Genomic DNA, 14,559 nt, shown 5'->3' with positions numbered 1-14,559 from the left:
AAAAGAAAAGATTTTATCAGCCCTGACTTCTCACCTGTCCCAAGGCAGCGGTAATTAGAAAGGAGAGAATTGAATAGGGGTGCAAGAGCCCAAGGCATTTTAGGCAGCACTCATATAATTGCAGCTTTGGTGGAAGCAGGCCTGTGCAGTGAGGTGTGCTGTTTGGGGGAGATTGGGTGACAGAGGGGCATACCTGGTGGCCTTTGGTGTTTGTGTGTGAGAGAGAAAGCAAGAAAAAAGAGATTTGGAGGGATTTAGGTGTGCAAACCCCAGGAGGAGAGGAAAAATACTTTCACAGGGCAAGGGTTAAGTTTGCAGTTGCACAGATAGCTACAACTTAGAATATTCTGTAGCTGGAAGAAACTGAGTTTTTTGGGGCCTTTTTTTTTCTTTCTTTCTTTCTTTCTCTTTTCTTTCTGTCTTTTTTTTTTAAAGAAGTTTATGTTTCTTAGTAATAAATCCCTGTAATGAAAAGACAGGTGTCCAAATGCAGGATGATCCTCTTAGTGAATTCTCTGGAAGTGTTCCTTTGTGTGCTGACGGTGGGGGAAAAAAATTCAGTCATTGAAGATCCCAAATTGCAGGCAGGGAAATAAGTTCAACTGGATCTGAGCCTACGAATGTCAGCTAAAGCTTCTAATGAGCAAAAAAGCATTCGTCTGAAAGGTGGAGGCACATTCCCGTTTTTGGTGCTGTGTCTCTGCAGCTAACTGTGGATAATTGGAAATCCTAAAAGCTAGTATTAAATATTCATGTAATTAGTTAATCAATTGATTAGTGCATGTGCGTATAAGGGCACAGGTTCAGCAGTTAATTGGTCCTCAGCTCCAGAGATAATTGGCATGTGTGAAATCACGGTCTGCCTGTTGGAAAATCTTTTATCTCTGCATGAACTTTTACCCTTCACACGAACACATCCTTTAAGCTCGGAATTAGGGAACTTATGTCACGTGTTTGCTGTCACTGATCACCTCGTCACTTTATCATAGTTTAATGTATATTTAAAGGACAATTAGTGATCAGAGACCTCAATGGTTTGTATGTTTGATTTGAATATTAGAACTACATTGGCAAAGCATCTAGATATAGAAACAGTACCAAACAGAGCCTGTTATCAGATATGAGATTATCAACCCCTGTAAAAAGATGCAGGTTGTTCCTGAAATTAAGTGTTCTGTCCTCTAACCCGGACCGATTTCATTTGTTTTTTTAAACAAACTTATGTTATTTGTAGACATTTTCTGTACCACAATGAAGTACCATGGCGCCACAGGGTATCTGATAGTGTAAATAAAAAGAGTCTTTGCTTGGTATTGTTTCTATATATGAAGGCACCATTACAAATTGAGACTTTAGAAAGCCACACTGTAGGATCAGGTTTGATGCAGATTGCAGGATGGCATTACCTGCTGAATTAGTGCCCAGGATCCATGGTTGTTATTCCTTCACTATTGCTTTCCATGCTTTGTTACATTTGGCACAGTGCTGGTGTTGCGTGTTTTCGTGCTGCATTCCTATTTTTTGTTTTGTAGTTGTGGGTTGTTATACAAGTCACATTGTGAGATGATCGTCCTAAATTTCTGCCATTGTCAGGATTTTGCCTTGGATTGCAGAGTGGTTATAATGGACAACTTTGAACTTCACACATGGTGCAATGGAGGGCCTCTGACTAAAGATGTCGCCATGATTTTTTTTCACATTGTCATCTTTTGTCTGGGACAAAAACAAACAAACAATCCTAATCCTCTTCCGTAGATAGTCAATAACAGACATGTGATTTCAGGTTGCAAGTTTAGCTTACTGCTCGCACGTCAGGTTCAACTGCTTTCTGCTTTGGCTGTTTAGAAACTAACAAAGATGAAGTTAGTTAGACAGATAGGTAATAGATTATTTAAAAAAAAAAATACATACACAGTATTCCCACGCCACATCACGGTGCACCTTTCATGGACTCGGTACATCATCTGTAAATTTATATTGCAGGAATTTCATTGCATGTTTCTATAAGTATTTAATTCTTTTTTACATTTCAATTATTTTTGCAGTAAAATAAGCATTTTCTAACCTAGAAAATTAATAACAGAGTTATAACAGGGTTTTCAGTCCGTGGGAAGGTTTATAAGAGTGTGGGGAGGGTTTTTATGACTCAAAATGAATCACTAATTAATTAATTATTAAAAATAATGGAATAAACATATGGTTTCTACTTTGTGGATTTTTACCTTTCGACCTAATCGAGGAAATACTGTATGTATACCTTTTGTTTCCAGTCAAGTCGCATATTCAGATCAACTGTTCAATTATAGTAATCGAAATATCCTGAGTGTACTAGTACAAATCAGAAAGAGAAGCAACCAATCAGAGAATGTGCTGGAAAAAATGACTAAATGAGGAATAAGTTCATTGGTGAATTCTTAAATAAACTTTTCCAGCTCTTTTAATTTCATCCATTATAATATTCCAAGATAAATGTACTAATTTTACTTTGCTATCAGTTATTAGAATCCATTTATTTTTTAAATTTCCATTACATGACATGCACTGGAGATTCTGTTGTTCTTCTGTTCAGTGAAAATTATGAAATTCACGTGTTAAAAACAAAAAGAAGTTCTCTACTGCAGATGGTTTGGGCTGTTTTGGGGTTGAGGCTCAAGGTTTACCTTAAATAGTTTAAGAATGATGGGCTGCATTTTTTGTTTGTTTTTTAAATTACACATTGTTCAGTTTCACTCTAGACCTGAAAAATATTTTCCACAGGTTCATTTTGGTCCCCAGTTTCTTCTCTATCATTTGTTGGACTGGAAAGATTTCATCTTGATGTGATTGCTACGCGGTTCATGCTGCCCATTATTCTGCTAACAGACACTGAATTTCAGATAAGAGCTTGACAAATTTCACATATAACCTTAATCTTATCATCCTTTGTACCGTGCTACTTCCCTCTTCTCCTTTCTTCCTCTCCGTTTTGTATTCCTCTGTCTGTCTTGCGAAGATTAGGTGATAGTGAACAGCTATTGTTTTGGCGGGGGTCTTTGAGTGCGTTGTTTAAAGGCTGGTGCAGCTCACCTACTAGGGAGGAGATGCTTATTTCATCCATTTAAAGGCTAAAATGTTACACATCATGAATCCAATTTTCTCTGCCTTTTCTCTCTGAAGGCAAGGATTAAAGCTGAGCTGTCAGCTGCCAGATCTTAAGACAACCTGCGGATGCCTGCGATACTGCGCTCAGCTCAGCTCAGCTCAGACAGTATCTAGAATCTCCCAGTTTTTAATTTGGCATTAGGCTCAGTAAGCAAAATCACAGTCACTTTCAATTAAATAGGTAACTCACTGCTGTGGGTTTACATGAATCAACCTTTTCGAGATGGGAAAACCCAATCGCGATCGTTTAAAGGAATTAGTACAACATTAAAAGAAATAATTTCATTCAGTGACTTCTAAGATTTTCTGTAGAGATCAGATGGATTTATTTTTTCGAGAACACGTCTATGCTTTAAAACATTTTTTATTATTATTTATCAGTTAACTTCTCCTACAGCTTGCAGTTTTAGTGTTTTATATGTGTTTTTATATTTTTAGATTGTTTTTAAAGACTATTTTTTAAACCTCGGTATAAAAACATAATTGTGTAAATGACTCTCGGTTTCCTGGTAAACTTTTTCTTCCTCCTTAATTTCAAACCCTAAATGTCGGCACTGTTCTTGAAAAGAAATGCTCTCCCTCATTACTGGACTCCCTGGTTTTAAAGTTCACTGAATTTAATTGGAGTTTTATAGGATAATACGAGGTAAAAAGCCCTTTTAAAGGAGAGCTATTCCTCTCAGTCTCTCTTAGGAAAGCTCCTCTCTCTACAAAGTGCGATCTTGCTGTCTCTGGCGACAGACTAATGGCAGCTTCTGGTGGGCTTATTTGGGTTTAATGTGGCATAATGAGGTTAGGTAATTGGGTTTAGGTCAAGTTGTAAAACAGGTTCAGAGGAGACAGAGATGTGAAGATCATGTAAATGAGTGATGTTAGATTGCTAAAGGCTCACACTGGCGGCTACTCAAACACTTTGCAAAGAATGTATGTTCCCAAGTACAAGCTCACTGCATCTACTCTCATTTCCAGTTGGTTTGAGTAACCTTAAGTCAGTCAGAAACGTCAATTAAGAGAACACTCATACAAGTGCTAAGTGGTCTTGGGAGAAATGCCTCCACATTAGTGTCGTCTTTGTATCGTTTTATCACTCACTCCTGTCTTCCTGGTTTCCGTCATCCTCTTCTTTCCTTGTAAATATCAAATCATGTATGATATATTATTTAAGAGTGAGGAGGTTAATGAACGTATTAAAAAATGCGGCATCCCCTCAGCAATTTGGAGCCAATTATTAAAATTTGTTAAAAGGCATGACTAATTAAAGAGGATATTTAAATTGGATTGAATTTTAATGCTTTTTTTTTCGTCTCTCCTTATTACCTTTGTGGCAGGGTTAAGATGAGAGGATGTTGAGATTAGATATTCTCACACTAATTAAGACCACAGATCCCCTGGGAAGAGAATAAGGGTCTGCTCATTCTCTCTCCACACTTTCTCCACCCTCCTTCCCTCCCGCCTTCTCACTGTTATGGCCCTCCGTCCCTCCCACTGTTGTGGCCCTCCATCTCTCCCTGTAGTGCCGGACCACCGGGGCCCGGAGGAGAGACACAGCTGGGATTAAGATGAACTGGGATGGGATGCGACGTCCTTCCTTCACATCACCTCTGCCTTCCCTCACATCTCCCATCCATTGCTCCCCATGGGGGCCCGTTGATGACACGTTAACCTTTGAGGCTGTCAGGCCATGAGAGAAGAGAGATTCTCACATTACAATTAACTTAGTTCCTTTAATTAAACACATGAACATGCCAATGAACAGGATCACCTGATGTCTAGGAGTAGTGGAGCTATATTAGATTTTGAGAGAAATAATTTGGGTCAGCAGCTTTTTTTTTATGGCGATGACATCGTTGTCATGTTACTCATCAGTTACTTGATAATGATTATGTCGATCAGTTAATAGGCAACCACAGAAAGGGCAAAGAAAAATGATGAAGAATAAGGAGAGACTTCACTAGTGGTCATCGTATTTCTGTAAAACAGTCAGGTGTTTCGCTCTAAACATGCAGGCAACAGCATGACTTGGCTTTCTTAAAATATAGCATTTTACATTCGTGTCCTGTTATGTTTTTATTGTTCTATTCTTTGTAGAGAGCACCTGGTACTCAAAGCTTTGTGTTTTGTCGGAACAGCAAAGAATGTGCAGCAGGAAATCATTGGCTGCACTTTCTTTGTGAAAGGAGTGACAGGGTGAGATGGAGTTCTGCTTAGTGCCCTCAGGAAAGAGCCTGTAGAGCACAAAATCAGGACTCAGTGTCACAAAGTAGTAAAACCCTGCAATTCTCAACAAGCTGAGTAAACTCCTCGCTGTTTTCAGCCTTTTATTCCTACTAATATGTAGAGTGTTCCTAAATTAGAGCTATCAACGCACTAATCTTTCATTTAAGCTCAGGTCTGGATTTGGATATGTTATCAAAAGGGGAAGCGGGCTGCTGGTTGGATTTACTTGTTTTTGTGTCTGGGGACTGAGAGCCAGTCAGCCTGTATTTTAAAAGCGTGGCACCACTGGATATGCATACAAAACTCTCCACCACCCTTCTCTTCCCTTTCTTCTTTTCGCTCCCATTCCTGTGAGTCACTTCCATGCACCATTTCAGGGGAAGGGGAGGGGAAAGCCAAATAAACAAGATCTCTTTCCAGAGTTTATGTTCTCAAAGGGAACTTGTTGGGGTGGGGGGTTGTGGGCGAAGGATTGGGGGGGGGGGGGGGGGTCTGTGGCCAGCAACTGAAAACTGTTGCCCTTACCCGGAGAGATCTGTGTACACTACTTGCAAAGTCAAACAAATAGATCCAGGGCGCAGGTTTACATGTGTGTTTGTGCGACTGCCCGTAAACCTCCCTGCCTGTCATCTTCAATCACTGTGTTGTGTTGCTGATCCGACCGCGCTCTCTCTCTCGTTCTCTGTCTGTGCATACGTTTGTCTGTTTGCAATGGTGTTTGTGTTTGTATTTCTGTCTTTGTGTATTGCTTTGTGTACATTCATATGTGTCTCTTCCCACATGTGTGCCAGGCCTGGATCCAGAGAAGCACTTAGGAAAACCTCTGGCTGACATGGAGCCCTACTTGAAACAGGTAATTGGATGGCAGATACTCCACCACACTTTCAGCCTCTTATCTCCAGGACAGTACCTGATGTTCATTTCAAAGTTGGCTATGAAACAATATGAAATCATGTAGTTAAAATGATGCATTGTCTTGATGATTTATATATATATATCTATATATATATATATATATATATATATATATATATCTATATATATATATAGATATATATATTATAATATGATTTATGATTTATGATTTAATATAAATATATTTTTTCATTCAGCACTTTATACATTTTAAAATCCAGTGTTCTATTGAAAATTTGGGATTGAATTGAGATTAAAAAATTATAAACTGAAAGTTTTTCTCTCCCTGAGTAGCTCTCCCAGAAGTATGGAGTCCATATATGTGGGGAAGGAGGTGAATATGAAACCTTCACCCTTGATTGTCCTCTCTTCAAAAAGAAGATCGTCATGTGAGTGTAAAGCATTATGAACTGTGTCTGACACTTTTGCAGCATGTGTGTTCTTTCCCCAAATATATATGGACGTTCATTGTGCGTTTGTGCAGTGATGGGGCGGAGACGGTGATCCACTCAGCAGATGCCTTCGCACCGGTTGGCTACCTGCGTTTCACTAAAATGCACACGGAGAGCAAAGACACCGTGAGTCAAACTTCCATGAGTTATAACTTGTTTCGCAAATGAGATCAATAGCGTTCGATGCCGAATCGATAATTTTACAAGCAAAAGTTTGAGTCGCTTCGGGATTGATTGCTTTAAAACTGCCCTCAGGGCAAAACAAATACAAGAACAAAACCCTTTGGTGTCTGATAACTTTGTTGAGGAGAAACACAGCACTGCAGGGCAGGGTTCAGATCGACCTCCAGAGGGCCTCTCTCTTGCTCCGGCGCTCTCTCTCTTACAAACTTTTGCTCTCGGTCTTTCCCTTCATCCCTCACTCTCTCTCCTCTAGCCCCACATGGCCTACTTTGACGTCTGCAATATTCACTGCAGCCTGAAACTAGGCCCAGCTTAATAAACATGTCTGCTCACATTAAGGCACTTTGCATTCAGGTAGCTGGCTAAGCGGACATAAGCAAGGGTTGTGGATGGGGGTGGGGGGGAGTAGAAATTGGCTTTTGGTAAATTAGAAGCTGCGGAGGGCCTCACAGGCTTGAAGATTTGCAAACATTTTACTTTGTCTGCAAGAGCGGACAACTTTAGAATCCTTAAATAATTCCCAGAAAGTTCTGATCGAGACATTGCCTTCATTTATGTTTACTTTTTAATTATGCTATTTTAAGTTGTGTAGTTCAATAAGAAATGCTCCTTGTGTAACGGTGCTGTGAGCTCAAAGTTGCACTGTGGGATTAACATGTCTCCAGGGTGGAGCATGTGATTTCCACGTGAGTTTCATTGTGGGTTTTTATGTGCAATAGAGTGCGTTTGTGTTTGTATTTATATATGTATGTAAGTATATCTTGATGCTGGATGGGGGGATGGGACTGTTATGGACAGAAAACATACCCCTGTCCCACATCTTCTGTGACCCTGCAGCCTCACTCCCTACAGCTATATAATTTTTAACTCCCCACACTCCAACCCCCAACACACAGACACATTCACAGCCTCTCAGAGCCCCTCTAGCCCCCCCTAGGTTGCTGGGGGAAGAGCACGGAGAACCAGGGCCTGCACGAGTGGGAGCGGAGGGGGCGGGGGCAACCAGGGGAGAACCTGCCCTGGTTCAGCCTTCTGAAGCTTTTCTCGTCAGGGTGACAGATCTGCGGTGACACCAGCACTAGAGGAAACCGCACCAAGCTCAGGGGGTGGGGATGGACCACCATCATTTGCCCTCCGTTAATGCTAGTCAAGCTATTTTTCATGCTGGCCAGGAGAGAGGGGCTGAAGTATAATTAATTTGATTATCATATTGCCTAATGCGGTTGACAGCCGATGAGGGGGGTGAATGAGTGTTGGGCATGGTGAGGGGGGCGTTGTGAAGATATGAAATATGTATTTAAATATGTGACGCCCCAGCAGGATTTGGCAGGTAATATGTATGCCTTAGAGAATGGTAATGATTTGTTATTTAAAGGAGTAGCAGAGTGCAGAGGGAAAGTATAAGTAAACAGATGAAATCCAGAACATGTCTCACCCATCCAGTCATGAGTTTTGACTGACAGCCAGCGTGATTGAATCTACAGTATCAGAAAACACCACTCCCTATTCGCCCGAACCGCGAATATGTTAGCATGTTGTTTCATATTCATTCACCTTGAAGTTATGCGTGTCTGGGTCCTTGTCATGAAAGACTGACACACACAGCCCACTTGGTGGGGTATTTGAAAAGATTGGCTAATTATACAGCGTTTTGTCTGTCTTTGCAGAAGGCTCCTTGCTCTTTGCTGGGCATTTGGCCTGATTTATTCCCTGTGGTGCTTTATTGCAGGATGTGGTGGCGAGAGCTTTGCCCCATGGTAGTTGTCCTTGCCAAAATGCCATTGACAAGATGACTGAGGAGGTGGAATATGCTGATCAAGCCGAAGACAACCAGGACGAATTTTCATCAAACTGTGACCTTAGTTGTCAGTGGGGCCACGGTGAGATTCATTTATTGGGAGAATCGCATGCACTGATATGCATGCATGAGTCTATATTTATGTCTTGGTGTGCCAGATGATATCTTTGTGTGGTGTAAGCGGGCTGAATCTGTGTCATGTGGCCAGCATCTTAATGCTAGTATTTCTGAATGATTGTTTGACAAGACCTGTCATTTTGTGGCAGTCTCTGAATTAATAATTCCTCTGACATAAACCGTTTATGCACAGTTTGTCTCTTAAGCAATATTTAAATAGTTATAAATGAATAAACAAACAGATTGATCTCTCATTTTGGGGTTTCTCAAAGTTATGAACAGAGAAAAAATACTTTAAAAAGTAAACTAACATTTTCTCTTCATCTCGTATCTCTTCATGCAGACGTCTCTCCATCTTGCTCTTTAAGAAGTTCCGGGGGTTATCAGTGGATCTGTGGCATCAATGGCCTGCAGAGCCAAGACTCTGGGATCCAGGGCCAGACATCGGCAGCTTTCATCCAGCTGCAAAGTAAGGGAAAGTATTAAAAGTGTTGAGCTCTCTGGAAAACCACAAGGGTCTGCTAGAAAATTCTTTTTTGCCTCCCTGAAATCGCAAAAGCACATAACACACAAAAGTAAACTATACTTGAATGAGTTATGTGTTCTTCAATCAAATAAAAATGACATCTTTGATATGGTCGAGGGGGGTAGAATATAATTCTTTTGTGCAGAGGTAATGTAAGCTGTTCAGTAAAAAACAAAAAAAATATGGCGGGCTTACTGTGCTGCACTGCTCACTTTACACCCACCCTCCACACCCACCCACCAAAACAAAAAAATGAAAGAAAAAAAAACAATGAAAAGAAACACGTGGAGAGAATTTTGTCCCCTGAGTGTCTTTCTTTCTCCTCGCTGGGTTAGCTAAACACACACCAGGAGAAGTAGCAGAGACAAGTCATTCTTACTTAGAAGTGCTCGTCAAGGCAGCAGGCAAAGCATGTGTCAAAGACTCTGTCCATGACAAGAACAGGATCGCATGCTGGCCACCAAGCAAGGACAAGCATTGCAAATTAACGAAAACTAAAGCTTTTTACACACACGCACTGTGCAGGCGTGTTGGGTGGGTTATCTTTTTTTTTTTTCCCTGCAGAAGTTTGAAAGTGTAGGCTTTTACAGTGTATCACAGTCTTTTTTTCTCCTTCTCTTTTTTTGATGGGGAAAGAGGAGCGAAAGATGAAAAGCATATTTAATGTTTATCGTGGTGCTTGGCTGAACAGCCTTCACAGTGCAGAGACAATATTAAACAAGTTAATATTTAATGAACAACCTCTTTGTATGAGGGCGAAGTAGTCTGAGACGCTAGTGTCGGCAAAGGAAAAACAAACTTGAAGCTCTTTCAAATGATTGTAGCGAGAAAGGCTTTGCTTTGAGCCCTTGTGCCTGCGTTTGCATCCAAAGCCTACATCGTGTGTGCATACTGTGCTAGACTGCACTTTACAGAAGAGGTCCACCATTACCACTTTAAAGCAATAGATTTCAATGTCAGAAAACATTTCTAATCTATCCACCTTTTAAATACTAAAGTGACAGAATTAAAATGACATGAATATTGAGTAAGTATGCAGTAGGTGTAGCTTTATGCCGAATAGATTCAGAAAAGTAAAACAAAAAAATCTCAGGCTTTTGGTAAATATAGCTGAAAATGCGAATCTTGTTCAAACCTGTCCATTAACACTAGTGGATGCAGTTCAGGGTTGTGCTGTGTTGAAAGTGACACATTTATCACTAGGTTCAAATTAGTAAGGTTGTTGTGTTTTTTATGTAACATGGTTTAGGGGGCTCATTCATATGGCTGACATGTTTATTATTTATTGTCTGAAAGGAAATTTCTAGTCTTGCTGACTAGTTTGTGACAATTAGGAAAACAGTTGTTGGAGACCAGGTGGCGACCATGTGCAGTCAATGCCTTTGAAATAATGGAGACCAGCTCTATTATGTCAAGACAACAACAAAACTGGGATAAAATGGCGATAAAGCAGTCTCCTATCAGTTTTCAACAGGGTCAAGATGGAAATTATATGCAATCTTTTTGCAATAATGTGGCACACGGCATGCCACCCACCCAATCTTGGTCACTCACTGGGTCAGATGGGTAACATTTATAATTTATGCATTTATAAACAAGCAAACAAGACACGTTTTGTAAGGGTTAATTCTTGTGTTATAAATTGCTGTGGACTGTGTGCCGTCCTGAGGGCTGACAGTCAGGTGGAGCGCAAGATTTTTTCTCCGTGTTTTTCTCCATATTTTTCCATTTAAATATGAGATATTAGATACTGTCAGAAACCAAGGTTTCCACGTGTAAATGAAAATATTGTTATTGTCCCAGATCCCTCCAGGTTTTTCCGCTCTGTGTGAAACTGAGTGGGAGCTGTGCACTGGGACTGCTATCTCAGATCCTACAGTGAGAAAGCTTTGGTATGATTGTGTCTCTGAAGAAATGGGCCAGTAGAAAGGAGAAGCCAAACTCCTGAGTGATAAGATCAACCCAAACCTAAACATCGTTCACTCCTTCGTTGACAGTTAGAACTTGTGGTTCATGATGCCATAAACATGTTACAGAGTCCAGTCATTTTTACATATTTATTAACTCTCAAAGTCTGAAAGTCTGCTGTTTATTTCAGTAAATATATGCTTCACTCCCTGTAAGCCCTGTGATGTGTTTAGAAAAAGAAATAAATAAAAAAGTGACAAGCTGCAGGAAAGCCATCATCAAAGCGCACTGTTTTCTTAGGAATCTACTGTAGCTTTTTAATTCTTTAAACTGAAGCGATTTTCGGCTGTTGCCTTTTGACACTTACTTCATATTAAATATTAAAGTTGAGTTGCACCATTAAGTTATGTTCAGCTCTGCTCTCTTTCAGTAAACTCCTATTATTATCTTAGAGTAGGAATATACAGGGAGGCAACTTGAAACAGAGTGAGGACTGAGTAAACATCAGCCGGACAGACAGTGCCAAAGTTGCACTCAGAGCTTTGAGCCATCCACAAGTGCCAATTATACACTTGTTCTGATAACATCTCTCCCACTAATTACAAATAAATGAGCACTCCTATCAGCAATTATCGCATACATATCAGTGGCAAAATAATGTGTTAAATTTAGTGCAATTTGCAGTAAACTACCAGCCACAAACCTTAGTAACTCATGTTTGTGTGTTTCATCATTTGATGGAGCAGAACTCATCAGCGCAGACTGACTTTAACCTTTGCCAGTCTGTTTGAGAATGATTGCAGTCAGTCTGAGTTAGACTGAGACAGGTTGTCTCCCACCAGGTGAACTGGTGACCAAAAGTGGTTTCCTATTGTCCTATTTTTACTCTAGTGGGACTGAGCTCTTGCAAACAAAAATCGTATTTCTTGTAGGTTTATTTTTGTTTTTCAGCCTAATCATGACCTGCTTCACATGCGTTGATATCTCTTTGGACCTCATATTAAGTATCCCAGTAAAAAGATACCAAATGTTCAATATTTGATCAACACAACATCTCTTATCAGCTTAATTTGTCATGAAATAAGGAGAGAACAGGTCTCATATGACCATGAAACTGCTTGTCAGTCAATCGTGTAAATACTTTCTATAATGGATTATGTGTAAAAATGGATGAAATTCCCAAACAGTTAATGTAAAAGTTTTGGTAAACCTCTGAAACATATTTATCATTTGCTGTAGAATTCACTGTGGTGGTGTAATAAGACAACATTAAAAAATATCCATAAAATAAAAAAAAAAATCTCATTTTCATTCTGTCCAGAAACTTAATGACCTCACTGTAATGGTGCTTAGCGAGACACTTTCATTTGCCACAGACCTTTGCATTTGGATTTTATTTGGACTGTACTGTACTGTTGTTTTATTGTATGTTGCACACAAAAGCCTTTTGTAAAAATGCATATTTTAACCAAGCAGTAATAATGTTAGGCTAGTGTAATTTATTTATAATATATTATTATCACTTCCAATGTATTTACTGTCTATAGGGGAGTTGGACAGCAGGGGCTGGAAGATGAAGGACATTGTTCTGGTTCACCTGTACGTAAAAAACATGGAAGATTTTGTTGAACTCAATGCAGTCTATAAGAAACACTTTGACATCAACCCTCCAGCCAGGTAAGTGTAAAACATCTTCAGTATTTACGCTGCTCAAACCTGCATTTACAGCTCATTCTTATTCTGTGTTTATTTTATTTCTTTTTAGTACAGCAATCATCCAGTTTTCTTCTTGTTTTTGTGTAGGGTGTGTGTCCAGGTGCCTCTACCTGCTGGCCAGCTGCTGCAGATGGACTGTCTCCTCCATGACTGGACCGAGCCCCTGGCAGATGGCTGCTTCAATCAGAGAGAAGCTCTGCACGTCCAGAGTCTGTCCCACTGGGCCCCAGCCAACATCGGACCCTACAGCCAGGCCCTCAGAGTAAGTCTAGAAAAATATCCCCAAAAGGGAAACTATTTCTTCTATTTACTTATTAATAAGTATTTACATTTCAGCCCTGTTATTCACAGAAATTATTGGTTTCCAAATGATAAAGTAAGTTTTTGGCTTGGACCAAGCAAAAAATAGGAAACATTACTGTAGAAAAGTAAGCATTAGATTAAAGAAGGATAATCAAGGATTAATCTGATGATTGACAAACCTTCCTGGTGATTCGTATGCTTTGTAATTGTGCGCTCTTGAAAGGCAATTAAAATTGTGCTTGTCCGTCTCTTTTGTCTTTTGTTTATATAGAGATGCACGTGTGCGTATGCATGTGATTGTTCTGTATGACTTGTGTTGTGTATACATGTAAATATGTATCTCTTTCATAGTGGGGAGTGCATATTCATTTTTGCACTTGTTTGTAAAGTTAAAACTCAAACTTCTTTCATATTGTTTCAAACCCAGAAAGAATCTAGAATTCAAAGGGAGAGAAAAGGAAGTGTGGGCTGTGGTTGCACGGTTGGCTTGGTGTTGTGTTTACCCAGTGTGTATTATATAGGATTACACTTGTCAAGGTACTGTCAACAAGGATAGTGTCCATCTCCTCCACACCGTCCTTGATGTTGCAGCCAAATCCGTCTATGAGTGAGAACATGTGTGGATTAGCCATTCATTCAGAGCTTGATGGCATATCTCTCCAGTGTGTCACCGAAGTTCAGTTTGGAGTCCTGAGATGCAACCTACAGAGTCAGGTTTGCTTTTAACATGCCAGCAGTGTTTGATTTCCTCAATGGAGTCTCATCGAGACATGAAATTGATGTCAGCTGTGTGCATGCGATGTTGCCTCTGGAAAGCAATCTAATCTTTCATTCCTCTAATGATCGTTCATATCCAAAGCAATTTGAGAAAACAATGAGAAGAGTTTGTTCAGAGCTGTGCGCGGAGCTTCGTACGACCCCTGCGTGGTCTCTCAATGTGTCTACTCCTCCTCCACGCTACAATGGCTTAATTTGATCAAAAATGTATTAACGTCTCTTCAGTACAGATAGGGAGTTTTACATATTGATACAATTACCCCCTTGCTGTGAGCAAGCATGCAGTCCCACCCCTCCTCTCACCAGCACCATGGTGATGCCATCTTAATGACACTTTTTTTCTTGGTGAGTGTTGGCAACAGGGACAGGGCGAGAACAGCGACCAAAGAGCTCTTGTGGAGAAACCTTCTCATACATTCCATCCCACGGAAATGAATTAGTGAATAAAAGAGGGATTTAACAATACAAAGGGATTGGAAGTTGGGGGTAATGGATATCAGAATATT

At 40.1% G+C, this 14,559-nt stretch overlaps 1 protein-coding gene across 2 annotated transcripts in view; it reads left to right on the top strand.

The window, feature by feature from the left end:
• dph6 (diphthamine biosynthesis 6) overlaps nt 1-14,559 on the top strand; it is a 55,479-nt gene that overhangs the window by 17,410 nt on the left and 23,510 nt on the right. For both annotated transcript variants that reach the window (XM_040042562.1, XM_040042561.1), the window contains exons 6-12: nt 6,150-6,211; nt 6,568-6,662; nt 6,758-6,851; nt 8,638-8,788; nt 9,167-9,292; nt 12,805-12,934; nt 13,061-13,235. In XM_040042562.1, the coding sequence (XP_039898496.1) occupies nt 6,150-6,211; nt 6,568-6,662; nt 6,758-6,851; nt 8,638-8,788; nt 9,167-9,292; nt 12,805-12,934; nt 13,061-13,235 (833 nt within the window). The remainder of the gene's footprint in view (nt 1-6,149; nt 6,212-6,567; nt 6,663-6,757; nt 6,852-8,637; nt 8,789-9,166; nt 9,293-12,804; nt 12,935-13,060; nt 13,236-14,559) is intronic.

Source organism: Simochromis diagramma, unplaced genomic scaffold (assembly GCF_900408965.1).
Source record: "Simochromis diagramma unplaced genomic scaffold, fSimDia1.1 OVJJ01000304.1, whole genome shotgun sequence".
NCBI lineage: Eukaryota > Metazoa > Chordata > Actinopteri > Cichliformes > Cichlidae > Simochromis > Simochromis diagramma.
The sequence above is the reverse complement of the archived record's forward strand: the minus strand, read 5'-3'. Positions and strand labels throughout refer to the sequence as shown.